Below are 27,430 nucleotides of genomic sequence, written 5' to 3' on the forward strand. Positions count from 1 at the left end.
CCTCATTCTCTCCCACTCCCTCCCTTATTTAAATGTACTTGGACTTGAACCCAGGACCCTGTACATAGTAGTCCAGAGGCCCACCATGGAGCTACACGCCCCCCCCCAGCCCATTAATGCTCACGGGGAATCCAGTACTAGCAGGGTTCACACACCTTTGGCTGGGATCAAGATTCTTGAGTCTTGGGGAGCTGGGTAGAGCTGGGACTCCCAGCTGGTGAGAAAAGGGGTGCAAGGACAACTTGGCGGGAGGTTCAGGGCCTAGAACTCCAGGCCCTGGGGCTGGGACAAGGCTTCCTGTCAGCAGAAAAAGAGCAAAGCAACTTCAGAGTTGAAACGTGTAGCAAGGAGGGAATGCTTGTGGGAGCCACAGGGCGTGTGGTCTCCTCCCTCCCCCCCCCACGCTGCACTGCCATCTTGGGAAATAAAAGTTCAGAGTCAGGCTGGGAAGGTGACTCAGTGGTCGAGTGCTTGCCTAGCCTGCATGAAGGCCGGGGTTCGATTCCTCAGTACACGCACACAGAAAAGGCCTGGAGTGGCGCTGTGGCTCAGTGGTAGAGTGCTAGACTTGAGCAAAAGAAGCTCAGGGACAGCGCCCAGGCCCTGAGTGCAAGCCCAGGACTGGCCAAAAACAAAACAAAGAAACAAACAGAAACAAAAAACAAAAAATACTCCCAGTCCCCTTTAACTTCCAGAATCACCCCCCATCCCCCCCTCCTCCCCCCCATCCCCCCCCCCCCCCCCCCCCCCCCCCCCCCCGCCAAGGTCAGCACAGCTTCCCTGAGCCCTGTCCCTGCCTACGCTGGGCAGAGACTGAAGTCATCTGCAGATGATGGGCCGACGCCCGGCTCCCCGGCCGCTCCCCTTACACCCAGGTCGTGGGAGGGGCGTGGTCCTATAAACCAGAAGCAAACCCATAAAACAACAACACAAAGGAGCTCGGTCCTTGGGCACCGGCACCCCGTGGCCTCAGTCCAAATCTCAACTTGGCCATTTAGCAGGCACGCACCCATCCGCCCACGGACCTCTGCAGCCCTCAGTTTCCCCATCTGTAAAACAGGGTGATGACGGGTGTTAGCTTATAGGCATCACATGCCTACTGTGTGTCTAGGCCATACAAGTCTACAGGATGACTTGAGGCACACCCCTCACCCCAGCCCTGTCCCCTTTCCATTTGTTTTTTTCACAGAGGGCCTGGATCTTGTGCCAGGGCGATCTCCCCAATGGCAACCCACGGGAGCCGTGGCCCGGATGTGTTTGGTTTGGTTTTGTCTGTTTTGCGACGTAGTCTTCCTCTCCAGGCTCTCCTCCAGCTTGCAGTCTTCCTGCCTCAGCCTCCAAGTGCTGGGACTCCGGACGTTTGAATCCAGCTTCCAGTTTCTCTGCAGTTCTAGCCTCCAGTCTTCAGTCTCTGGCTGGATCTGAATTCTGGACTTCTGGATGAGAGTCCCAGCACCCACCCCTTTCCCCCTGCACTGAGGAGAAGGAAGATGGGCAGGGGGCTCAGTGTCCCCTGGGAAGCCCTGGAGAGCTGGGACGTTTCCAGATAAGACGCAGGAGATGAAGCTGGGTGCCGATGGCTCATGGCTACATCCCAGCTCCTCAGGAGGCTGAGATCTGAGGATCGAAGTTTAAAGCCAGCCCCAGCAGAAAAATAATGAGACTCTATCTCCAGTTCACCAGCAAAAACTCAGAAGTAGAGGCATGACTCAAGTGGTACAGCACCCATCCTTGATGGAAAAAGCTTAGCAAGAGTGTGAGACCCTGAGTTCAAACCCTAGTACCAACACACACACACACCCACACACACACATACACACATACACACACACGCTATACACATAGAAAGGGAGAGTTGTACCTGCTCTTCAGCCTGGTCTCAAGCAAGCCAGCTCTCTGGAAACGCCTGGTTCATGTCCAGCTGCAAAGCCCTCCCTGGGCATCCACTGCTTGTCCAGGGGGAATGGAGTAAAGCAGCCTCCTCCCCCAGGAAGCCTTCCCAGATGTCACCACACCATGACCTGTCTGAGGCCACAGCACTCCGCTGACCTCCCAGAGCTTGGGCACAGAAGACAGGCCGGGAATGGCTGTGCTTCAGACCAGGGCGCCTCCAGGCTTTCAGCAATGACTACTATTGTTTGGAGCATTTCAACCTTTCTATAAAATGTTTCACACTGTGCAGGGCTGAGAGGGAAGTTCATAGCTCCGAGTGCCCAGTTTAAAACGCAAACAATCAAACAAACACAAAGAGCTCTCAAATAAATAGCCTAATGGTGTAGCCAAACCCCAAACGAAAATTAGTAGGTAGCAAGAACTAATAAAAGCCAAGTGCCAGTGGCTCACGCCTGTCATCCTAGCTACTCAGGAAGCTGAGATCTGAGGATCACGGTTCAAAGCCAGCCTGGGCAGCAAAGTTCCATGAGACTCTTATCTCCAATGAACCACCAGAAAACGGAAGTGGCACTGTGGCTCAAGTGGTAGAGCGCTCGTCTCGAGCTGAAGAGCTGAGGGACAGCGCCCAGGCCCAGAGTTCAAGCCCCACAAGCAACGAAATAAAAAAAGCGTGGGGGGCGGGGGAGAGCACCTGCCTTTCAAGCACGAAGCTCTGAGTTCAAGCCCCAGCTACAGCGCACACTGAGGAAAGAGTGCCAGACACACGGACTTATCATTCACCCTAACCGTAACATTTGCTCACGTGGAACAGTGAGGAAGCAGGCTTTGAACCTCCATCCTCAGATCAGCCTCCTGAGCAGCTAGGATGACACGTGTGAGCCGTCAGCGTCCAGCCTCTTGAACGTGACATCTCCTCTAGATTGGCCTCATGCTTCCAGTCATCCATCTCCTGATTGCTGGATGACAGGCGTGCTCGTCCAGGCCTGGCTTCCCCTTTGATTCTTAGGCGATACTAAGAACAAGAAAGCTGACAGCAGCTCTTGGGCGCACTGGGAATTCTTCAGTCTTTCTGTTTCCCTTTTAGGAGAGTTGTGGTTTTTCTCTTTCATAGCAGACCTAGTGTACCTTTGCTGTGTCTTCAAATCTCTCTTCCTCTTTAGCGGACAGGGTCCCCCCTGCTCGCCCAGCCTTTTCCAGGAAGCATGGAGGAGCTGGAGGTCCCCGGTGTGTCTCCTTGGTTCCTCCCAGCCAAGCTGCACAAAGAAGCCAATGACAATCTGTCCGTCTGCTCTTCGTTTGCTTTGGTGGGGCACAGGCTTGCTCCAGCCCCTCTCCATCCCAGCTGTCCCAGCTCCGTCTCTATGGAGCTAAACAGACTGCAGCTTGCTCAGATCAATTTGACTGGGGTGGATGTTAGTTTCCCAGGGCCAATGGAACACCATGACTGGGGATCTAAACAGCAGCAAGGTTATCTCTGTCCGTCCAGGAGGGCTGCAGGGGCCACAGCCGGTTCCCGGAGGCTCTGAGAGCAATGTTGTTCCCTGATTCTTTCCTAGCCTGTGGGGATGGGAGGCAGCCAGCATGCCTTGGCTTGCAGCTGCATCATAGCGCTCTGCCTGGGTGCCACAGAGTCCTGCCTTCGGGGTCTTCTCTGAATCTCCGTGGCCTCCCCTCTGCTCTCCCCTCCCAATTTTGTCTTACCATGTGGCCCTAACTGTCCTTGAACTTGCTATGTGGCTCAAGCTGTCCTCAAATTCTCAGTCCTACCTCAGCTTCCAGAAGGCTGAGGTTACAGGCATGAGCTACCTACCATTCCTGTCCCATTTCATTGAAGGGAGTTTGTATTTTAAAAAAGCAGCAGTATAATACCACCACAATCATGAGCAATCACCCCCAAATTTTGCTATGCCCCCCATTTTTTCTTTTGTCAGTCGTGGGGCTTGAACTCTGGGCCTGGGTGCTGTCCCTCAGCTCCTCAGCTCAAGGCGAGCACTCTACCACTTGAGCCACAGCGCCACTCCAGTTCTCTGATGGCTCACTGGAGATCAGAGTCTCATGGGACATTCCTGCCTGGGCTGGCTTTGAACTGTGATCCTCAGATCTCAGCCTCCTGAATAGCTAGGATGCTATGCCCGTTGTAGTCAATGTGTCTCTCCGTCTCTAGCCTGTGGCAATTTCAAATCTGCTTTCAGTTGCTCTGGTTTGGGCTCGAATGATCCACACAGGAAGTCGTGGGCGGTCTGCGGTCTTCTAGGCCACCTCCTGCTTCTGCATTCCCCCAGCCCTCTTTGTACCAGGGTCTCATGGTAGGAAGGTTGGCATGGTTCTGCTTGGTGCTTCTTGCCGAGATTCCATGAAGTTGCAGGAAGATGGCACAGGCCAAAGTCTACAGGCAGCTTCTCCATGCTCTCTGCCTGGCACTTGGGGTGGGGTAGGGGTGTGTGTGTGTGTGTGTGTGTGTGTGTGTGTGTGTGTGTGTGTGTGCATTTGTTGCCATTTTTGTTCAGTAACAACCAGATTACCAAAGTGCTTTCCATTGGTGTCCTGTAATGCAGAGTCCATTGCAGTGTGTTAAAGCTCCATGCCTTCGCTCCGCACTCTTGCTCCACACCAGGGCAAGCTCACCCCTCCCTGCACTTCCTCCCACGGGAGAGAAATGTAAATCCCAAAAGTCTTGGCCAGTTTGGTGGAATCCTCACCCTAACCATGATAAAACCCACTCCTGGCCACCCTGTTCCCGAGAGAAAGAATCCATGAGTAATCAAAGCGTTGGGGTTTGGAGGCGTGGTTCAGGTGGTAGGGCACCAGCCAACGAGTCAATGAGTACAAGTGTCAGAGATCCAGTTCAAGTCCTAGCCTGGGGGGGGGGAGATAAAAGGGTTCTCATGCCTACACTTCCTCCATCCCCAACTGCAGATCTGGGGTGCAGGGTTAACCCTATCCAAGACAGCCATAAAACCCTGCTATCACCACAGCAAGGATCTCAGCCAGGCGGCGGCCTAGGCCGAGGCTCTGGCGGCACAGCCCAGGGCGGCCCTGCGCTGAATCACCACCCCTCGCAGTTCTTTCTTATTATGGTTTTCCTTCTTCTGCTGCTAGGGCTTGAACCTGGGGCCTGTTTTACTCGACTCTTACTTTAGATGCTCAAGGCTGGCGCTCTTCACACGTCTCAACCCCTGGAGCCACACCTCCGCTCCTGGCTTTTGGATAGTTCATTGGAGACCAGAGTCTCCCGCTCCCCCAGGCTGGCTGTGAACCCCGTTGCTCCGATCTCCGCCTCCCGCGCCGCTGGGAGCGCAGGCGCGAGGCCCGGAGGCGCGGGAGCGCGGCGGCGCGCGGGGTCTCCGGGACGCCCCGCCGGCCGCGGGGCCGTGGGCACCGGGACTCCGCGGAGCCGCCCCGCGTGCGCGTGCGCGCGGCCGGGCGCGGAGGCCCGGAGGTCGGCGCTGCGGTTCGCCGTCCCCGCATCCCGTCGAAGTCACCGCGGGTCCTCGGGCCCCGCCCGCCCGGCCCCGCTCTGGCCACCCGCGTCCCCCGCTCCGGCCTCGGCTCTGAATGCCGGCGCCCCCCCCCCCCAGCGGGGTCCGGAGACGCCGCGGCCGGGGCCGGGGGCCACAGGATCCGGGCCGGGGACCCGGGGCTTCCTTCCCGGCCTCCCGCTGCCCGGAAGTCCCCCGGCGCTGCGGCTACCGGCCCGGCGGGGTCCGGGGAGGAGGACGCGGAGGGGGAGGGGAGGACGAGGAAGAGGGAGGGGGAGGGAGGGGGACGCGGAGGGGGCGGGCGGGCGGGGCGGCCGTGCGCCCCGGGCACGCAGAAGGGAGCCCCGCGCCGGGATCCGGGAAGAGAAACTTGGGGCGGGGGAGCTCGGGGCGTCCGGCCCCGCCCCAGGCGTCCGCCCCGGCGCCCGCTCTCCGGGGAGGGGACCCCAGCCCCGGTGCCCGCGGGGCGGCCCCTGCGCCCGCCCCGCCCCGCCCCGCCCGCCCGCCCGCCGCACGTCGAAGGTCCGGCCACTTCCCCGCCGCGCCCCGCCGCGCTCCGCACCCCGCCGTCCGCCCGCGGGCCGCGAAGCACCGACCCGGCCCCGGCCCCTCCTGGCTGCGCCCTCCGTCGTCCCCACACCCCAGCCCGGCCCGAGCGCCATGCGGCGGCGGCGGGCGCCGGGGTCCCCGCGGGCTCTGCGGCTGCTGGCGCTGCTGCTGCTGCTGCGGCCGCCGCCCGCGCGCGCCCCGGACCCCGCGGCGCAGGACGTGAGCCTGGGCGTGGTGAGCGCGGGGCGCGGGCGCGGGGGGCGCGGGGGCGCGGGCCGAGCGGGCGGGGGGCGGGGGGCCGGGCACCTGCCGGGCGCGGACCCCGCGGGAGCGCGCGGCCGGGGAGGGGGAGCCCCGGCCTCTCCCCCGACACACCGCCCGCTCCACGCGCCCCCTCTGACGGCCCAGGACTGGCTGACGCGCTACGGCTACCTGCCGGCCCCGGACCCCGGCCAGGCCCAGCTGCGCAGCGCCGCCCGGCTGCACGACGCCCTGAGGCTCATGCAGAGGTTCGCGGGGCTGCCCGAGACCGGCTCGCTGGGTAGGTGTCCCGCCTGCTTGACCATGACCCAGCAGTGGTGTGCGTGTGTGCGTGCGTGTGTGCGTGCGTGCGTGTGTGGGGGAGCGTGCACGCACTCACGGTTCTGAGACTCGAACTCAGGGCCTGGTGCTGGTCCTCAGCTTTCCCCCTCCAGGCTAGCCCTCGACCCCTTGAGCCACAGCTCCACTTCCAGCTCTTCCGTGGTTCACTGGCGATCAGTGTGTCTCCTGGCTTTCTTGTCCAGGCTGGCTTCGAACTGAGGTTCTCAGATCCCAGCCTCCTGGGCAGGTGGGATGACAGGCGTGAGCCAGCGGCACCTGCTCCAGCCAAAGTTAAATCTCAGCATGTGACTGGGTCCCAGGAGCTGGGAGGACGCCCATCTGAGGCCTGGTCCTGCCCTGGAGGCTCGCCAGCCTTCATCTTAAAACAACCTTTCTAGCGAATCCCTGGGGTGCCAGGCCATCTCAGGTTTCTGGCTACAGTGGCGGACAAAGCTGATGTGTGTCCACCCCTCTTACGGCACTTACTGTGTGAGGGAGACAGACAGCAGATCCGTGTGCAAAATGATGTCAGTTAGTGCTGAGTGCTGTCCTGATGTTGTCTATCTTGGTCTCTCAAACTTGGGGTCCCCCTGTCTCGGCCTCCCTGAGTGGCTGGGATTGCAGGTACCTGCTGCTGTTCCGGCTCTGATTTTCTGTTTTACACAGTTGCTGGTGGAGCAGAGAGGGCAGGCAGTGGGCAGGACCGGCAGGAGGTGGTGGTAGCACTGGGGGAGGGGAGGGTGGTAGGCTGGAGTAGGGGTGAGGTGTGGATTCAGTGTGGATTTTGGAGGTAGATCTGAGGCCTCTTCTGTGGAGTTAAAGGTGGGGGAGAAGGATCTGGCTAGCTGCGAGGCAAGATTTGGTTGTGTGCTGTTTGCTCTGTGAACGGGCAGCCTGAACAGAGCCTTGGCATTACATCCTGCCGCTTCAACCAGTGTGGTTTGACCTTAATTTGAAGATGAGGTGGCGGCTGAAATGGTGCCCCACTAGAAAAGGGAATTCCAGGCAGCCCTCACCCAAGAGGCCCAACACCGGCCACCCACTGACCCGCCCACCCCGCCTTCCCACTGGGAATTTCATTGGCCTGATGGAGGGGGACAGGAGCCCCAAAGGAGGACACCTTGCCTTCCCCCAGCCTCCTTTCTAGAGGGTCTGCTGGTGGGGTACGAAGCCTGGCTTTCAGCTCTGAGCACCCAGGAATGCCCAGTCCACCCAGAGTCACACAGGGCGCTGCCCACCAGGGTCAGTGGAAATCGTGTGGCATGAATGTCTTCCGGAGATGCCGAGGTTCAAATGTAGGCTGTGGAGCCTTTGGCAAATGTCTTAGCTTCTCTAAGCCTCGGGCTCTCTGAGTAGAAAGTTAGGTGGTAGCCCGGCCGCGGATGGCTCACGCCTGTCATCCTAGCTACTCAGGAGGCTGAGATCTGAGGACTGGTTCAAAGCCAGCCTGGGCAGGAAAGTCTGTGAGACTCTTCAGTAAACCACCAGAAAACCAGAAGTGGCGCTGTGGCTCAAGTGGCAGAGCCCTGGCCTTGAGCTGAAGAGCTGAGGGACAGCGCCCAGGCCCTGAGTTCAAGCCCAAGGATTGGCTCACACCCTCCATTGTCTCCCACAGACCCAGAGACCATAGCTGCCATGCAGAAGCCTCGCTGCTCGCTGCCCGATGTCCTGGGGTCTGCGGGGCTGGTGAGACGCCGCCGCCGCTATGCGCTCAGCGGGAGCATGTGGAAGAAGCGGGCCCTGACGTGGAGGTCTGTCCCGGTGTCCCCCTCCCCGGCCGGGTGGCGTGGCCTCCTCTCCCAGCCCTGCGCTCCCTGTGTCCTCTCCCCAGGGTGCAGTCCTTCCCGCAGAGCTCGGGGCTGAGCGCGGACGCTGTGCGCTACCTCATGAAAAACGCCCTGGACGTCTGGGGAGTCGAGTCCAGCCTCACGTTCCAGGAGGTCGCTTCCCAGGATCCCGACATCCTCATCGACTTTACTCGGGCCTACCACCAGGACAGCTATCCCTTTGACGGGCAGGGTGGCACACTGGCCCACGCCTTCTTCCCTGGGGAGCACCCCATTTCTGGGGACACCCACTTCGACGACGAGGAGACCTGGACTTTTGGATCAAAAGGTAAAAGTCTCCCATGTCCCAAGAAACCCTCTCCCCAGCTCAGTCTGTCCTGGAGAACTAAGCTGAAATTCATGGAGCATACAAGGCCCTGGTGACTCACGCCTGTAATCCCAGCTGCTGGGGAGGTTGATATCTGAGGATGGAAGTTCAAAGCCAGTTTGGGGAGAAAGGTCAGAGGTTGAACTGATTGGACTGAAGCTCACCCACATTTGGCTGATTAAGTTCCTTAGAGCGGATGTCAATCAAATCCGCAGTATACTGCAGCAACAGCTGGGTTTGTATTTGACCAAACTCTTGGGCATCGCCAAATTCACAAATTAAGCATCACAGAGGCCGGCTGGGTGCCCAGCTGTGTGTGAGCTGGGCTGGTGGCTCGCTCGCAGCGTCCACACAACCTCTCTGTCACCTCCCTGTAAGTCAGCCCAGCTCGCAGAGTTGGAGCAGGACCAGCACTGGTGACTCAAGCCTATAATCCTAGCTATGCAGTCTAAGGAGTGCAGTTCAAAGCCAGCCCGGGTAGGGAAGGCTGTGAGACTCTTCTCTCCATTTAACCACTGGAAAGCCAGAAGAGGAGCTGTGGCTCAAGTCATATAGTACCAGCCTTGCGCAAAAAAAAAAAAAAAAAAAAAAAAAGAGCTCAGGGACAGCACCCAGACCCTCAGTTCCAGCCCCAGGAACAAAAACAAAAACAAACAAAAAAACAGCTGAGGCGGAAGGGGACTGGCGGTGACTTACTACACACGCGGTGACGCAGCAGCCTGAGGTGGCAGCGGAAGTCAGTCCGCAGCCGGTGCGTTCCCACAGGACGCGCCGGGACGCGCTGGCTCGGTGTCGGTTCATTCTGCGTGCGTGTGTGTGCCAGGCATGGTGCTATACGCCTGCTGTCCCAGCACTGGGGAGCAACAGGACTGAGAGCGTCAGGCCAGCCTGGATTACAGGGCAAGACACACACACACACACACACACACACACACACACACACACACAGAGCCTGGGCAAGACACACACACACACACACACACACACACACGCAGCCTAGGCCACATGGACAAGGTCCCGCCTTGGAATGCACAGGGCGCACAGTGAGGAGCCAAGTGGAGCCACCAAAGGGAGATGTGACCCCGGATGTCTGAGCCGTGGCGGGGGGCGGGGGCGGGGCAGTGCAGAGGAGGGCAAGGCTGTACGGCAGGGGAAAGCCAGTGGCAGGGTTTGGCCAACGGGGATCTGAAAGCTAGCAACGGGAGCTGTCCAGTGGTGATGCATTCTGGAAGTAGCCCTGGCGCAGGGGAGGTGTGGGGAGAGGCAGGGGGCCAAGGTGCCGGGCAGGGCAAGTGTTCACAGTGCTTGGATGTTCCGTGTGTGTGTGTGTGTGTGTGTGTGTGTGTGTGTGCGCGGGTACAAGGGCTTCCACTCCGGGCCTGGGTGCTGTCCCTTCACTTTTGTGATTGAGGCTGGTTCCCCTCTACTTGAACCCGAGCCCCACTCCAGCTTTGGTGGTTTGTCGAAGGAAAGAGTTTCATGGATTTGTCAGTCAGGGCTGGCCTCCACCCGTGATCCTCAGATCTCAGCCTCCTGAGCAGCCAGCGTGACAGGCGTGAGCCCCCGCAGCATGGCCTGTCTCCCACCACAACTTGGACTCCTCCATCCTGGGCTGGGTTCCCCAGAAGCGGAGAGCTCCTCGTGGAAATGGTTATGCAAGCAGGTTCTCAGGGGAAAGAGAAGCAGGCGAGGGTGAGAAGCTGGGTGAGGTTGTGGTCTCAGCCGGAGAGCAGCCTGGTCCCATGGAGTTCCGCAGCAGGCACACGTGTGCATGCGTGTGTGCACGCATGTGGGGGGGTCGCTCTCCCCGGGCCTGTGGATCAGTCATGAGCTGCAGGCTGCTGAGGGCGCCTGCGTGGGGAAGGGGCAGCCAGGGCTGGCGCCGAGACGGGGATTGGCAGCCAGGGACAGGCGGCGCCATGACAGGGCTGTGTCCTGCGGGAGCAGGCGGCCAGGCAGGCTTCCGTATTGATCCGCAGTACTGGGGATGGCACAGGGCCTCAAAGTGCGACCGCTGAGCCACCCCTAAGTCCAAGCCGGTGTATTCTGCCGCCACTTGGGGTTCCTCCATTTCTAATGTGAACAAGTTCCTCACCCTCAGTGCACTGTTTTCTCACCTGAGAAATGGGAAGAGGCGTTCCTGGCAGCAGTGTGGTTTGCGGGCTCTTCATGGGCCCCGTGGTGATCTCTCCGCCGCCAGCGCTGTGGGGGCTGGGCCTGCCGGCACATTGGAGGATTCTGGAGGGTTGGGAAGGTCACCAGGAAGAAAGCAGAAAAAATGAAGGTCAAGTTCAGAGCCTTGGAGAGCCCCGGGCTGAGGGGTGGGCAGCAGCAGGGAGGGGGTTAACGGAGGTGAAGGGACAGGCTGAGGGGGATGAGACAGGAGCGAAGGAGGAAGTGGTCAGCACACAAACAAGTCCAGTAAGTTACCCGGCCTGGACATGGCCATCCGGGAACAAGTGACCTTTCCTTTTTTTTTTTTTTTTTGCAGGTCCAGGGGTTTGACTCAGGGCCTGGGCTCTGTCCCTTATTTTTCTCCAACACTTGAGCCACACCTCCATTCCTGGCTTTTTGGTGGTTAATTGGAGAGAAGAGTCTCATGGACTTTCCCACCAGGACTGGCCTTGAACCAACCTCCTCAGATCTCAGCCTCCCTCAGGAGCGAAGATTACAGATGCAAGCCACTGGCACTCGCTCCAAGTGACCCTTTTGTGGCTGCAGGCTGTGTAGATGGGGAAGGACTCCAACTCCCAGGGGGTCCAACCCAAGAGGAGGAGAGGAGACTGAGTTCAGCTCACTGGGGAACTTGGCTGCAGAGGGCAGGCGGACAGGGGTGTGGCTGGGGAGCCCTGGGTACCAGGTCCGGAGAGCATCTCTAAGTGGAGTTGGGATGGGCCAATAGGAAGAAAGGGGTGTGGCCCGGGTGCATGGATGCAGGGACTGCTGGGAGGAGCTGAGTTGAAGCAAGGTCCTCCCACAGGACAAGAGGCAGGAGACAGTCGTGGGAGAGTGAAACTGTCCGCCCCCCATATGCACTAGAAGCCAGCATGACTGTGCGCTGATGAAACAGGGTGCAAGTGTCGGCATCTGCCACCCAAAGGCGGGACTAAGGCTGAGTCCTAGCAGAGACCGTGGATCTGAACAGGCTAAGGTGTTTCCCGCCTATCCCAGGACAGTGATTTTTGAGAGGATTGAAGAGGGTGCTTTCACACTGCCTACCAGGCTGGAGCTGCACAGTGGTGTGATTTCCTCCAGCTTCACTGCATAAGAAGGATTCAGGAAGGGGACCTAGCCCGGAAGCTCCCTGCGACCAAAGAAAGTCAAGGCGAGAAAGGAAAATGAGAGGAGATCCGCATGATGGAGACAACATCCTCTGATCTCTCAGAAAAAGTATACAGAGACCAGGCGGGCGCCGGTCCAGGCGGTGGCTGGTGAGCCGGTGGCTCACGCCTGTCATCCTAGCTACTCAAGAGGCTAAAGTCTGAGGATCGTGGTTCAATGTCAGCCCAGGCAGGAAAGTGTGAAACTTCTATCTCCAATTAACCACCAAAAAGCCAGAAGTGGAGGTGTGGCTCACCTGTTAACACGCCACGCTTGATGAGAAAAGGGACAGAGCCCAGGCCCTGAGCTCAAACTCCAGTACTGGCACACAGGCGGGCACGCACGCTGGATACAGAGCATCATAAGATGTAGAGCCAGTGCGGAAGTTCATCCCTTCCCTGCATTTGAGCAGCACACCCGAGGACACTGCGCAGTGGCATCCCTGGCTCTGCCCCCACCCTCACCCTTTCTGTACCTCAGTTTCCCCCTCTGTAAAAGGGAGAAGAGGAGGCAGAAGTTTGGAGTGTTTGCTATTCTTTTTTTTTTTTTTTTTTTTTTTTTTGCCGGTCATGGGGCCTGAACTCTGGGTCTGGGCGCTGTCCCTCAGCTCTTCAGCTCAAGACTAGCGCTCTACCACTGCAGCCACAGCGCCACTTCCGGCTTTTTCTGTGTATGTGGTGCTGAGGAATCGAACCCAGGGCCTCATGCTTGCAAGGCATGCACTCTACCGCTGAGCCACCTTCCCAGCCCATGGAGTGTTTGCTATTCTTTACATTCTGTTCGTCTGGGCTGAGGGCAAGTTGCTTTTCTTTCCTTTTTCTAGTTTCTTTGTTTTTTGGTAGGGGCACCTGAGTCTGAATTCAGGCCTCCTGCTTGCTAAAAGTTCTACCATTGAACCATGCCCCCAGTCTCAAAAGTCAATGGACTCCATCACTTCCAATAATCTCTTTCAGTGTCACTGACCCTGGCTAGAGATTTCCACGAATTAGATCAACATCCGCTGGGGCTTGTCCAGCTCTCCTCAGTGTCTTTGGGGCGGGGCCTCTCCCTGCTGGAGGGGTCGATTGATTGGCAGGAAGAGGCTCTGGTCCTGGCTGGGGCTGGATCCCCGGGGAGGCCTGCGGTGTGGGAAGAGGCCACAGCTGATCTCTGAATGCAGAGGTAGCAGCAGGCTGTGGTCTGAGAGTGCCTGCGGGCGGGTGGGGGGGGGAGCCCCAAGTGCTGGGAAGAGTCAGGCAGAAGGCCAGTGTGGGGCAGGGTAGAGACCCCAGACAGACATGGGGAGGGAATTGAGTCTCTGGAGATGTGGACCACAGGACGGGGAAAAATAGTACAGACTAAAGCTGAGAGGAGGGAAGGCGGCAAGGGCTGGGACTCTGGAGAGAACTACAGGCACCCTGAGTTCCTGCCTCATCCCCCCTGAAAATAGTAGTGTCTGCAGGCTTCCTCCCCGTGGGAAAAGGCCTTACTGTATACACACACCTCTCTTCTGCCCTCCCGTGGGTCTCTTTAGTCTTGGATTCCAGTGTCGCACTGCCAAACAAGGCTACTCAAAGGTATCTGCTGACTGGGACCTGTGCAGTGGTGCACACCTGTAATCTCAGCTACTGGGGAGGCAGAGGTGGGAGAATCCGGAGTTCCAGATCAGCCCATGGGAAATTAGGGGACGCAGTATTAACAAGAGGGCTGGGGACATGGCTCAAGCGGTAGTGTTTGCCTAGCAAGCCTAGGTCCTGGGTTTAATCCTGAAGATGGAGGACAGACAGACATTGCTGCATGGATGAAGGAAGGCAGGAATGACCGTCTGCCCAGCCCCAAGGCTTCCTGCGGGTCACCAGCCCAGCCCCCAGGTCTCCTTCCCTGGTAAGGGGTGCCTTTATCTCAGCCCCCTGTCCCCTCCTTCCCCAGACGATGATGGAATCGACCTGTTTGCTGTGGCGGTCCACGAGTTCGGCCATGCCCTGGGCCTGGGCCATTCCTCCGCACCCAACTCCATTATGAGGCCCTTCTATCAGGGCCCGGTGGGCGACCCCGAGAAGTACCGCCTGTCCCAAGATGACCGCGACGGCCTGACGCAGCTCTATGGTAAGAGGAGCGGGGCATTGCGGACAGGCCGGGTGGGGGCCCGGGAGCCCACCCCTGCCTAACTCACTGCCCACAGGGAGAGCATCGAACACCCCGTATGACAGGCCCACCAGGAAGCCCCTGGGGCCCCCAGCCCCGCCCCCGGCCCTGCCCCCGGACAGGTGAGTGCCCAGGGGTTGGGCCATCTTGAGTGACCTGTTCCTACCTCAGTGTCCCCCAGAGGCTGAACGCTGCCCTCAGGGCTGTGGCCTAAGGTCAGAAATGGGGGAGCCCAGGCCCCAGCGCACTCCCCTTCCTCCCCAGCCCCTCCACACCCGTTCCTGATCGCTGTGAAGGTAATTTCGACGCCATTGCTAACATCCGTGGGGAGATCTTCTTCTTCAAAGGTGAGGCTCTTGGGTCATGCCCCCCCATCCCATGCTTAGCTTCTGACCCACTTCAGGAGGCCCACGCGGGCTGCAGGGTTTCCTGGCAGTGGAACTTTTTGTTTGCTTGTTTTGTTTTGGTCATGGGGCTTGAACTCTGGCCCTTCAGCTCAAGGTGAGTGCTCTTCCACTTGAGCCACAGCACCACTTCTGGTTTTCTGGTGGTTCATTGGAGATAAGAGTCTCTCGGACTCTCCTGCACCGGTGCCAGGCCTGTTGTTTTTTGTTTTTTTTTAAAAAAGAAAGTGGGGCTGGTGGCTCACGCCTGTCATCCTGACTCTGGAGGCTGAGATCTGAGGATCGCCGTTCAAAGCCAGCCTGGGCAGGAAAGTCCCTGAGGCTCTTATTAACCACCAGAAAACCCGCTGAAGCGGTAGAGAGCTAGCCTTGAGCACAAAAGCTCAAGGCGAGCGCCCAGGCCCTGGGTTCGAGGCCTGCACTCGCGTGCACACACATGCACACTCCAGGTCTTAGCAGGCCGCATGCTGCTCACCCCAGGTCTGCGCAGCCCCCCGGTTTGCAGGCAGACCCCTCGCCCACGTGGCCCCCGCCCCGTCCCCCCGCAGGCCCCTGGTTCTGGCGCCTGCAGCCGTCGGGACAGCTGGTGTCGCCCCGGCCCGCGAGGCTGCACCGCTTCTGGGAGGGGCTGCCGGCCCACGTGCGCGCGGTGCAGGCGGCCTACGAGCGGGCCCGGGACGGCCGCATCCTCCTCTTCAGCGGTGAGCGGGCGGGCGCTCGGGGCTGGGCAGGGCCGGGGTCCGGGGCCCGGGGCGGCGGGGGCGCGTGCGGGGCGGGGGTCCGGGGCGGCGGGGGTGCGCACGGGGCGGGGGGTCGGGGCCCGGCGGCCTTCCCCGGGCCCGCGCAGGACGGCTCCCCGCGCCCCGCAGGCCCCCAGTTCTGGGTGTTCCGGGACCGGCAGCTGGAGGGCGCGGCGCGGCCGCTGGCGGAGCTCGGGCTGCCGGCCGGGCTGGAGGCGGACGCCGCCTTCTCCTGGCCGCTCAACGGGAAGACCTACGTGATCCGCGACCGCCGCTACTGGCGCTACGACGAGGAGGCGGCGCGCCCCGACCCCGGGTACCCGCGCGACCTGGGCCTGTGGAAGGGCGCGCCGCCCGCGCCGGACGACGTCACGGTCGGCAACGCAGGTGGGGGCGCGGGGGGCGCACGTCGGGGCGCGGGGAGGATCCGGGGCCGCGCGGGCACGTCGGGGCGCGCGGGAAGCGGGCGCGGGCGCACGTCGGGGCGCCGGGCCGGCCCCTCACGGCGCCTCCCCACAGGGGACACCTACTTCTTCAAGGGCCTCTACTTCTGGCGCTTCCCGAAGGGCAGCGTCAAGTCGGAGCCGGACGCCCCGCAGCCCCTGGGCCCCGCGTGGCTGGACTGCCCCGCCCCGAGGCCCCCCAAGGCCACGCCCAGGCCCGGCGGCTGCGACTGTCGGTGCGAGCTGAGCCGGGCCCCGGCCCCGCGCGCCGCCCTCCTGCTGCCCCTGCTGCCCCTGCTGGCGCGGGGCGCCGCCGCCGCCCGCGACTGAGCCGAGCGGGGCCCCCGGGCGCCGGGACGGTGCGAGGTGCCGGCGAGCCCCGTCGTCTGTCCCACCGCGGGAGCCCCGAGGACACCGGGCTGGCGGATTCCTGCAGCCCGGACCCGACCGGACGGGACGGGACGCTCTGAGGGGCCGGCGTCGCCGCCAGGGGGCGCGCGCGGTCCGCGCGGGCGCCGCGCACGGGAGGGCGTGGGCCCGGGCCCGGTCCTGCCCGGCCGCGGCCCCTCCAGCCGCCCCGCGGCTGACCGCGCCGTCTCCCGGCCGGGCAGCCTGGAGGAAACTGCCCCGGACCAGCACGGCGGGAGGCTCGCGTCCCCCGCCGCCACCACCGCCACCTGACCCTCCGAGCCCCCAAGGACCCCCGCACCTCCCCAGCCCCCCTCCGAGAACCGGAGGGGAAACCCAGCCTGCACCGAAGACAATAAACATGGCTGGCCATCGCCTCTCCTCCTTGCGAGCGCTCCTGAGCCGCCGGTGGGGAGGGATGCCCCCCCCCCCCGGGCCCGGGGATGATGGGGGGGGGAGAGACCAGAGAGATAAACCTGGAAAGAGCACCCCACCACCAAGGTTAGACAAACCTCAGCTGGGGATGATGATTTGCAAGACAAACCTCAGCGTGGGGATGATGATTTGCAATTCATATGTCTGATAACGAACTTGTGTTCCGAACACAAAGAGACAAAAAGGACTCTTGTAACATCTTTTCTTTTTGCCAGTCCTGGGGCTTGAACTCAGGGCCTGGGCGCTGTCCCTGAGCTTTTGCTCAAGGCGGGTGCTCTCCCACTCGAGCCGCAGCCCCACTTCCAGCTGTCTGGTGGTTCATTGGGGGTAAAGAGCCTCCTAGACTTCCCGCCTGGGCTGGCTGTCCACTGCCATCCTCAGGTCTCAGGCCCTTGAGAAGCTGGGATTACAGACCACGTGCCTGGCCACAGGTTGCTGGTTCTTCTGATAGTTCTGCAGGAGAAATAAACAGAAATAAGAAAAAAAAAACAAAGTCTGAGAGCATGGTGTGGAATGATTGTATTGGGGTCTCTACAGCCCCTCCTGGCCCCTGCAGACCTGGGGGTGCCCACCCCGTGACCGCAGCTCCAGCTGCCTCTGAGCTCAGCTCCTGCCCGGGAGCCGGCCGCTCTCCCGGCGGATTCTGCCTCCTGCAGACACCTGAGAGCTCTGACCCTTGCTCACCCCACCTCAGCTGAGCTGAGGGGTTAGCCACACACCGTCCCCAGGCTGAACCCTCCCCCTGCCACCTCTGCCCTGGGCAGTCCTGGAAATAGCTCTGGACCCCATCCAGGCTTGGAAGAAGGGGGGAGGTAAGGCTGGCCTTGCCCCTCACTTTCCCTTTCGGTTTCCAATCTTGTCTCCCTGGCAGCCATTGGCCCTGCCCCGGGGAAGGATGTAGATGCGGTGCTCCCCTCCCTTGCTCCTCCCTCCTCCTCTTCTACTTTAGGGCAGCCTGGGTCCTCCTCTTGAGCAGACATTGCTGGCCTTTGAGCTAGAAGGACTGGACAGAAGGTAACCATTTCAGCAAGGGTTACACCCCTGGCCGCAGGACAGGGCTGGGTGTGTGGTGGCAGGGCCCTGGACAGAGCCTGAGGCGCAGGACCAGCTGGGCAGAGCCCGAGGGTGGGAGGTCTGGCGGGGAATTCCTCTGAGTTGCTTTTCCCCTCACCTGTTCCTTCCCACCAGGCCCCTGGACCCTGAGCCGCCATGTGCTATGCCAAGGTGAGTGAGAGCTGAACTTCCCCATCCAGACTGGCTTTGAACCATGACCCCGAGGAGACTCCTGAGAAGCTCTAGCTACATGCGGGAGCCCCTGGCACCTGGAGTGGGGGTGGGGGGAAGGAGTGTGTGCTTGGGGGGAGTTGGGGAGGGAGTGACTTGGGGGGATCTCAATCTGGGATGCTGAGGAACTTCTGGCCAGAAAGTCCTGGGGGCCTAGGGGGTGTTTACACAGAGGCCTCCATGACCATTATCCTCAGCTTGCAAGGTGTGGACAGAAAGGCCACCCCACCTTCCCTGGGGAGCACCTAGTCTCTCCACATCTGCATCTGGGGGGGGACCGGGGGGTCTTGCAGGTGTGCTCATCCCTCACACTGCCCACGTCCCCTGCAGCCCCTAGCTCTGTGCCCCTGAGGGAAATGGGTGTGGACAGAGAGGGGATCCTCGGCTCCCTGCTGGAGCAAGTTAGGGGCAAATGTAGAAAGCGGAGGACAGGCAGGAGCTGGAGACCAGATTGAACGAAGTGGTTTTTTTCCCTCAATAGGCGCTGTCAGAGTTACAGGTGAGTTTAGTCCCAGGACTGAGGTGCCCGGCTTAGGGGAGGTGCCCACATGAGGGGAGCGGGGCTCCAGGCGCTCGGGATTCTCCTGGAGGCCACAGTGGCACCAGGCAGCCCTGAACTCTTCTCTCCCAGAATGCACTGGGCGGAAGCATGGTGGAAACCCTGGATTCGGTCTGGGCAAGCAACAGCCAAGTGAGTCACCAAGGCTGCTAGAATAGCCCTCCCTCGCCTCTTTCCCTTGCCCCCTTTTTCCTTCTGGTTCCAGGGCAGGCCTGGGCACAGTTGGCATAGGATGGAGGGTGGAGGGCTGGGGCTAGGCTGCCTGGCTGGTGCCCGAGCCCCGGCCTCCTCTAGGCAGGTGTGCTGGACACAGCCCAGCTCATGAGCACACATTTCAAACCATTGTGATCTAAGCCAGGGAGGGGATTGGAGGGCGGGGCCCCTGGGCAAAGCCCGGAGGTCTTTCCTGTTTCCAGGACTCCTAGAGAGGCCGGGCAGTCCTGCTGGGGTCAGTCCTGGGCTTATACACACACCCTGAGCATCCAGACCCTGACCGGCCACCATCTTCCCCAGGACCACGCTCCTCTCCCCTGTGACGTGAGGCGGGAGTTATATCACAGACTGCGCTCTGGCTCTGACTCCTCCACTGTGGACGAGGATTCCCAGGCTCCAAACCCCCAGGACGCCTATGAGAGCAAGGTAAGGCTCTGTCCCCGTGAGCACCGGGCAGGACCCCCAAATCCCCCTCCTCCCTGGAGGACTCGCAACAGCCTGGCCTAGCATGTAGAAATGGTTGAGCAACTTTCCTGGCAAGGCCCTGAGTTCAAATTCCAGCACGGCTAAGAACCACCAAACAGACCAGAACACATAAAGAATTCCTCCTTCTTTGAGAGTTACAAAACCTAATGTTTTGGCTTAAGTTATAAATATGCTTCTGTGTAATTACTTGTATATCTCTAGTAGTGTGGTTGTGGGGCTTGAACCACTTGCTAGGCAGGTGCTCTACCACTTGAGCTATGCCTCTCACCAGAGTGGATTGTTTTTGCTTTTTTGTTTTTCTTTGCGACCCAGTCTTAAACTCAGTATCTACCACATTCCTTCATTGGCTGTCATACAAATTCATGAACATCAGAGATCAACTTCACCCACATGGCCTTCACAAGGCTCAGAGGCAGCGTGGCTGTGGGCTTCTGTCTGGAGCAGGCCTGCCTGGCCTAGCACATTCTTCCTCCTTGCAATTCCTGTGTTTGGTGGTAGATGTCATAGAGTCTCTGGGGGTGGCGGAAGAAGGCCACACAGTCCCTAAGTACCCTCGTTTCTTCCACAGATAGATGACCCCATAGATATCTATGAGATCAAAGCGGTAAGACTGTTCCCCAGGTGTGTTGGGGGGGAGTCCTGGGTCTCTGTGATGCTGTGGAAGTTTCCCCAGCTCACCTGAGACCCGGGAGGGGGACGGGCCAGGCCTGGGGTCTCCAACTCAGCGTCTCTTCACAGAAAGTAGCGTTCCAGAAATTCCTTATTACTGTCCGACATTCATACGCAAAAACTCACCGGGTAGGTGTGTTCGCCATCGCCTGGGGTGTATGTCCTCACCCTCAGTCTCTCCAGATTTGGGTGAGGGGTGGCTTTGGGGGAAAAGATGGACTTGCTCGTGTGTCCCTCCCATTAGACAGAGGCTGCAGATGTGCTCACATCTCAGTTTCCATTTGTGGCAGGCATGGGGCGGGGGGGGGGGGGGGGGAGGGTGGAGGCCTGGGGAGACGGGAGATCGAGGTGTCCTCACACTGAGGAAAGTCCAGGGGGTCCAGGGATCTGGTCCTTAGCAATGGCAAGAAATCAAAGGCGGCGTGCCAGGGGACAGGCCCTGGAACCTTGTGATTCTCTCCCATCAGACCCAGTCCGACTTTTGGGACAGCATGGTGAAAAGTCTCAAGGAGATGCTGCAGACGGTGTACCAGAAGATCGTGGAGGCACTGACCTGGTTAAGGGACACGGTGAGCAACGCCGCCCATGCCGTGTGGGATGCCATCCAGCGTTTGTTCCAGAGTCTGAAAAATCTCTTCTCGAGGAGCTAGGAAAGCCACGTGGGCCCAGGCCTCGGTGCCCTGCTCGTGAAATCCTCCCGTCTTGCAATGAGCACCGCCCTGCCCAGACTCCATGTTTATTTTACCTGACCGTGCATGCATCCCTCCCCCAACAGCTTCTGGTGCCCAGCCTCCACTGCCCAGGCCGTTAAGACCCCCCTGTTTCCTTCTGTAAGTCTGGCTCGATGCTCTCATTCTATGCCTTTAATAAAAGTTGCGTTGAAAGAATCAAATGTCTGGTCTCAAGCCTCCAGTGTCCTAACAGGCAGAGGACCAGGGGTCACAGGAGCTGCCTGTGGGTCAGATGGCGTCTGCGCGTCTGCCTGTGAATGAGGCCGGATGAGCCTCATCGGCTCCACTAGGGCCTAATGCAGGGCTTGTGGGGAGGACTGCGGGATTTCGCCTGGCAGGTGCTGTCCTGGGGCAGCACAGTCCTCATGCTCCCTGGTAGCTGGGACTACAGGGGTGCGCTGTCTTCCTGTTCCTCACACAGAAACTCCTGGGCCTATCTTCTCAAATCATTTCCCTAGCCCCCACCCCCCAGATGCCAAGGGCCCGAGGCCTCTCTACCTGCAACAGCCTTTTAGCAACTGCTGAGATCCATGTGCACTTGGGGTGCTGGGGCCCCAGGACCTGGCATGAGGTGCAGGCAGGAGGAGGACCAGGAACCAGACTAGGGAGCATTCCAGAGGTGTTGCCTCATACCCCCCCCCCCTCAGAGCAGAGCCTCTCCTCCCCGGGTGGGTGGGTGGGGCCTGGCTGTGTGGCTGTCCAGGAAGCTTCAGAGATTAGACATTTTTTGTGTGTGTGTGAGTCACCAACCAACTTCCTCTCCCGTGTGAGACCACAGGGAGCAGAGGTTTTCCCTGGGCCCAGCCATGTTTGTCACTGTTAGCCGTTATCAGCGACAGTGTGCAGAGTTATAGTACAACAATGACCCCCTTGGTAGCCCAGTTATTCTTTTTGTTGTTGTTGTTGTTGGTCGTGGGGCTTGAACTCTGGGCCTGGGTGCTGAGAGCCAAGTGCTGGAGGCTCACACCTATAATTCTAGCTATTCAGGAGGATGAGATCAAAGCCAGCCAAGGCAGGAAAGTCCATGAGACTCTTATCTCCAATAAACCACCAGAAAACTGGAAGTGGCGCTGTGGCTCAAGTGGTAGAACTGAGGGACAGCGCCCAGGCCCAGAGTTCAAGCCCCATGACCCACCAAAAAAAAAAAAAAAAGAGAGAATCTCCTGACTGGGCTGGCTTTGAACCATGACCCTCAGATCTTAGCCTACTGAGTAGCCTAGGATTACAGGGGTGAGACACCAGCACCCGGCCCTTATTTTAACTCTTTTTCTGGTGCCAAATGGTTGAACAAAAGACCTTTCACATGGTAGGAAAGCACTAAAGTACTTGAGCCCCAACCCTAGCCTTTTTTTTCTTTTTGAAACTGTGTGTTGAGGGTAACTGGGATTCCAGGCAGGCACCACCGTCCAGATAAAGCTGTAAACCCTGAGGCCAGTCCTCGCCTCTCAACCTTCCCCTCTAGGTTGACTAATCCTTTCTCACTGGGGTTTTCTTCCTTTTATGAGATTTATTTGTTCTTGTAAGTGTTGCACTGCAACCCTCCCTGGGCCCCCACAGCGTTGACCCTCCCTTGGAACTCCTGAGGCATTTATTTCTATCAGCCTGCTTGGAGGGCAGCTCAGGGGTATGGTTTGTGCCTAGCAAGTGGCTTTATCCTCAGCACTGAAAAGAAAAAGCAGACTCTGTACTTACCCCTAGGTGAACCCCAGCTGGAGTTTGCCCTAATGTGTCAGATGATCACATTTCAAGTTGTGCTTGAAAAGCAGCCAACTAAAAACAGGAAGAGAGCATGCACGGAAGGCTGGGATTTCCCCCCCTCCCCCCCATTACTTGTTTTTTTTTAATTTTATTTTATGAGAAGTCACCTGACTTATAGTAATGGAGCATCAGAGGTTATGTGGTGAGAAACACTGAAGAGTAAAACAAAAGTTCAGTAGCTGTGGGTAAGAGGATTGTGGTTAAGAGTCTTCACAACAGCTGTACTGGGCCAGCTAGCAGGTGCTGCTCACCTGCCATTTCCAGGTAAGATGGTTTCCAATGTTCCACAACAAAAGGATCCATAATCAGAACCTGGGATTTAGCATTCTATTACATTTTACTGGTTTTGGAGGAAGCCACAAGTGCTTTATTGCCTTGCCCTCAGTCCTTTTGCTTTTAGTGTTTTGTGTGTGTGCATGTGTGCATGTGCACACACACATGCCTGTGCAGGTACTGGGGCTAGAACTGGGTCCAGATATGGTCCCTTAGCTTTTTCAATCAAGGTTGGAGCTGTACCACCGGAGCCATTTTGCTGGCTGACTGCAGATAAGAATCTGCCCAGATTGCTTTTGAGCCACACACTTCTCAGATCTCATCCTCCTGAGTAGGTAGCATAAAAGACCTGAGTTACTGGCACCCGGTTGTTTTCAGTGTCTTTTAAAAACTGAGCTGGCAGGTGTGAGACACTGGCATCTAGCTCAGTTTGTTTTCTTCCTTCCTTCCTCTCTTTCTTTTTTTGGTCAGTAATGGGGCTTGAACTCAAGGCCTAGGTGCTGTCCCTGAGCTTTTTTGTTCAGGGCTAGCCCTCGACCTCTTTGAGCCACAGCACCACTTCTGGGTTTCTGGTGGTTAACTGGAGATGAGTCTCATGGACTTTCCGGCCTGGGCTGGTTTTGATCTGTGCTGAGTAGCTAGGATCACAGGCGTGAGCCACCAGCATGCAGCTTAGTTTGTTTGCATGGTCTTGCACTAACTTTGTCAGGCGGGGCTGACCTCAAACCCAAATCCTCCACCTCTACCTCCTGAATAGCTGGGACTACACAAAGGATGTGGGGAGATGTGTGAAATAGAGACCTGCCTTGTCCTGGTGGGGAGGGCGCCGGCCGGCCGTGGGATGGGCTCTGTGGTGCAGCTGAGAATGGACTCCATAGCCAAAGGAAGCAAGGGCAGGTCTCAAGAAGGCTATTTTACTTTGGGCATTTGAAATACATTTCACAGGCCAGGAAGGAAGAGAGGCCGGGGTTGGATGTGACTCCGGGGGTGGTGGGGAAAGAGAGGCAGGTGCAGCGCAGGGACCCCGGGGGTGGGGGGTGGGGGGCGGCGGCCACTAGTACAGTGTCTCCCGCGCATGCGTGCGCAGGTGGCGCAGCAGGTGCGAGTTGCGGCTGAAGCTGCGGCCGCACTGCGCGCATGCGTAGGGCCGTGCGCCCGAGTGCACCAGCAGGTGGCGCAGCAGGTTGCAGCTGCGGCTGAAGCTCTTGCCGCACTCGGGGCACTCCTGGGGGGCCTCGACCTCGGGCCCCGCGCCCGTGTGCGTGACCAGGTGGCGCTGCAGGTGCGCGTTGCGCCGGAAGCTGCGGCCGCAGGTGGGGCAGGCGTAGGGCCGCTCGCCGGTGTGGCTGCGGCGGTGGCGGGCCAGGTTGGAGCTGTTGCGGAAGCGGTGGCCGCAGGTGTCGCAGGCGTGCGGCTTCTCCCCGGTGTGGATGCGCTGGTGGCGGGTGAGGTGCGCGTTCTGGCTGAAGCCCTCCCCGCACTGGCTGCAGCGGCACGGCTTCTCCCCGGTGTGGCTGCGCACGTGGCGGGTCAGATCCTGGGGCTGGGTGAAGGTCTTGCCGCACTGGCCGCAGCGGTGCGGCCGGGGCCCGCCGTGCGTGAGCAGGTGGCGGGCCAGGCCGGCGCGGCGCAGGAAGCGCTTCCCGCACTGCGGACACGCGTGGGGCCGCTCGCCCGAGTGCACCTGCTGGTGGCTGGCCAGCTGCGAGCTCTGCGTGAAGCTGCGGCCGCACGCGCGGCAGGAGAACGGCCGCTCGCCCGTGTGCACGCGCCAGTGCGTGACCAGGTGCTCGCCGCGCCGGAAGGCCTTGCCGCAGTCGGCGCACTTGTACGGCCGGCTCTCGCGGCCCGCGCCGGCCCCGGCCGCCGCCGCGTCCCCCGCCCCGTCCGCGCCGTGGATCCGCAGGTGCCGCTTGAGGCTGGAGCGCCGCTGGAAGGTCTGCCCGCAGCGCGAGCACAGGAAGACAGGCGGCCGGGCCTCCGGCTCGGGCTTGGGGTCCTGAGCATGCGCGGAGTCCAGGGCGGGCTCCGGGTCCTGAGCATGCGCAGAGTCCCGGGCGGGCACCGGGTCCTGAGCATGCGCGGGGTCCGGGGCGGGCGCCGGGTTCTGAGCATGCGCTGGGTCCCGGGCGGGCGCCGGGTTCTGAGCATGCGCGGGGTCCTGGGCATGCGCCAGGAGGTGCTGCACCAGGCTGGAGCGGCGCTGGAAGCCCTGGTCGCACTCGGCGCAGCGGAAGTGGGGCTCGGCCGAGTGCGTGAGCACGTGCTTGGTCAGGTGCGAGCTCTGGCGGAAGCGGTGGCCGCACAGGTGGCAGGCGTGCGGGCGCTCGTCCGTGTGCGTGCGCAGGTGCAGCTTGAGGATGGAGCTGCGGCCGAAGGTCTTGGCGCAGTGCGGGCAGGCGAACGAGCGGTGGCCCGGGTGCGAGTTCAGCTGGTGCGCCTCCAGGCGGGACAGCTTGGGGAAGCTCGCCCCGCACTCGGTGCACAGGAAGTGCTCGGCGGCTTTGGCGGCCCCGGCCCTGCGGCCCCCGCGGCCCGCGGCCCCGTCTGCGCCTGCGCTGCCCCGGGCGCGCGGCTCCGGCTCCGGCTCTGGCTCCGGCCTCGCGGGGAGAGGCTCCCCGCCCACCACCGCGCTGTCTGCGGGGGACTCTGCTGAGAAGATCGGGGGCCAGGCAGCTCCTTTGGGCTCTGCTTGTTTAAAGTCCTCGCTGTCTGTAATTCGGCTTATGAATTCTGGGAAAGAAGCAAACAGGGGGATCGTGGTTCCAAGCCAGCTCAGAGAGAACCTTCCGAGAGACTCCTCTCCAGTTAACTATTCTAAAGAGCCAGAAATGTAAAGTGGAAAAGTGTGCTTTGGCCTTGAGGGCGAAAATAGCCACGTGGGACTGTGAGGCCGAGTTCAAGCCCCGGGACCACCTCCCCCCATACCCATACACACAGTTAAAAAGGGGAAATCACCCTCTTCCAAAACCTCTCGGGAATCCACCAAACCTGAGAAGTCTGGAAGAGAAAAGACACCCAGGACCCTGCCCATGTCCAATCTCTGGAGGCTGAGAGCTGAGGATCATGCTGCAAAGCAAGCTTGGACAACCCCATTGGAGAGACTCCTACCCCAATTTACCCGCAAAACGTTGGAAGTAGGTGTGGCTCAAGTGGTAGAACACCAGCCTTGAGCAAAAAAGCCAAGGGAGAATGTGGGCGACCCTGAGTTCAAACCCCGGTTCTCTGTCTGTCTCTGTCTCTCTCACACACACACAGATGCTGTGTCTGGGGCTGCAGGCAAAGCCCTTGGCCACTATGACAGGAGGGAAGGACTGCTTACCATGAGGGTACACACTCTTCTTCTCTGGGGCATCCTCAAAAGACAAGGTCTCCTATAACAAAAGCAAAGACCCCCACCAAGTGAGAGAGGAATGGGCGCTGTGATCTGCGGGCAACAAAGCTCTTTCCAAGATGCAGTTAGTGAACACATGGGTGGCTACCACACCAGAGTAGAGAACTGTTTCATGTTTCAAAAGGGCCTGGGATGCTAGGGACTGGTGGCTCACGCCTGGAATCCTAGCTACTCAGGAGGCTGAGATCTGAGGATCAGGGTTCAAAGCCAGCCTGGGCAGGAATGTCCCATGAGACTCTTATCTCCAATAAACCACCAGAAAACCAGAAGTGACCCTGTGGCTCAAGTGGAAGAGTGCTCGCCTTGAGCTGAAGAGCTGAGGGACAGCGCCCAGGCCCAGAGTTCAAGCCCCATGACGGACAAAAAATAAATACAAGGGTCTGGGGTGAGGGATCCGCTCAGCTCACCAGCACCGCTGCCAGCTCTTTAGCTGCCATCTCCTTATCTCGAGAGTTCTCCTCTGGCCACGAGTGATCCTGGGGCGCTGACCGCATTGTGGGGGAAGAAGAAATTGCTATTAGTAGGTAGTACTGTTATTAAGTGGCCACCAGACGGCGGTGCCCATCACCCAGAGCCATGAAGCCACCAGCTTCTTCCCACCAAGCCCGGCTCCCCCCACCCCCAGCTTCTCTCACTGTTTTCATGCAGGGTGAAGAGCGTCCTCTGCGGCCCGGGGCTGAGTGGTGGCTTGGAGCTTGGAGCGGGCCTCCATTCCGCAGGCTCCACAGGCCCAGGCTGAGACGGGGACGGTTCGCTCGCTGGGCAAGGCACGGAGGGCTCTTCGGGGGGCGCTTCTTTTTTGGGGCTGTGGCTGGTGACCTGGGCAGGCCCCCCCTGTTCCTCCAGAGGGCAGTTCTTGATAGAGCTGAAACTAAAATCCTGTGGACACACAGCCATCTTAGCAGGCACTGACTCCCGGAGAGGAGCGTAGCCGAGTGGAGCAGGGGGGCAAAAGGGGGTGAATGGGAGAGAAAGCGGGGTTTTCAGCGATGTCTTCTTCGGGTGGTCAGTCCCAGGTCCCCCACCCCGCCCCCTTCCTGCTGGGCAGCGTTCCCGCACGCGTGTCTCTCACCAGTGGCCCCACGTGGCCGGTGTCCCGGGACACGCCCTCCAGCAGCAGCACCACCTCCTCGCCGTCCCTGAGGCACTGGCCTTGCAGACGGCCCAGCAGGTGCGGGGGCAGCACACTGAGAAACTGCTCCAGCACCAGCAGCTCCAGGATCTGCTTCTTGGTGTGCAGAGATGGCTGCAGCCAGTGGCAGCACAGCTCCCGCAGGCGGCTCAGGGACGCCCGGGGCCCCATGTCTTCCTGGTACTGGAAGCATCTGAAGAGCTGGTGGGCCACCTCGGGCCGAGGCCTGGCCTCCGGCCGCCCGTGACTCTCCTGGTCAGCAGCCTCCTCGTCCTCCAGCTTGATAGCCCGGAATTGCTCTTGCTCTGGGGTAGCAGGCACCGGCTCTGCGAGCATCCTGCCTGCCTTCGGTGGGGGCGGGGAGGGAGGTGACACCTCCTATGGATACCTGCTAAGGCA

General features: G+C 60.0%; 2 protein-coding genes and 1 long non-coding RNA gene across 3 annotated transcripts; 1 reads left to right on the plus strand and 2 right to left on the minus strand.

Annotated features, from left to right (window-relative positions):
- Window positions 1-5,998: 5,998 nt before the first annotated feature.
- Window positions 5,999-16,635, plus strand: LOC138825478 (matrix metalloproteinase-25-like). Its single transcript, XM_070020095.1, has 10 exons — window positions 5,999-6,155; window positions 6,330-6,462; window positions 8,119-8,254; window positions 8,335-8,618; window positions 13,887-14,063; window positions 14,140-14,224; window positions 14,367-14,449; window positions 15,055-15,207; window positions 15,376-15,633; window positions 15,766-16,635. The coding sequence occupies exons 1-10, from the start codon at window positions 6,033-6,035 to the stop codon at window positions 16,017-16,019; spliced, it is 1,686 nt and encodes a 561-aa protein (XP_069876196.1). The 5' UTR covers window positions 5,999-6,032; the 3' UTR covers window positions 16,020-16,635.
- Window positions 16,636-16,717: 82 nt separating this feature from the next.
- LOC138825479 (uncharacterized) lies at window positions 16,718-17,349 on the minus strand. The gene is made up of 2 exons (XR_011371410.1): window positions 17,091-17,349; window positions 16,718-16,985 (listed from the first exon to the last, which is right to left on the minus strand). It is a non-coding gene; the product is annotated as an uncharacterized lncRNA (long non-coding RNA).
- Window positions 17,350-23,559: 6,210 nt separating this feature from the next.
- Window positions 23,560-27,398, minus strand: LOC138825323 (zinc finger and SCAN domain-containing protein 10-like). The gene is made up of 6 exons (XM_070019724.1): window positions 26,972-27,398; window positions 26,535-26,778; window positions 26,307-26,383; window positions 25,828-25,879; window positions 24,661-25,238; window positions 23,560-24,504 (listed from the first exon to the last, which is right to left on the minus strand). Exons 1-6 carry the CDS (start codon window positions 27,365-27,367, stop codon window positions 23,560-23,562), a joined length of 2,292 nt encoding a protein of 763 aa, XP_069875825.1. The 5' UTR covers window positions 27,368-27,398.
- Between the last annotated feature and the right edge of the window lie 32 nt (window positions 27,399-27,430).

The sequence above is a fragment of the Dipodomys merriami genome, unplaced genomic scaffold (genome assembly GCF_024711535.1).
Source record: "Dipodomys merriami isolate MVZ:Mamm:240054 unplaced genomic scaffold, mDipMer1.0.p SCAF_137, whole genome shotgun sequence".
NCBI lineage: Eukaryota > Metazoa > Chordata > Mammalia > Rodentia > Heteromyidae > Dipodomys > Dipodomys merriami.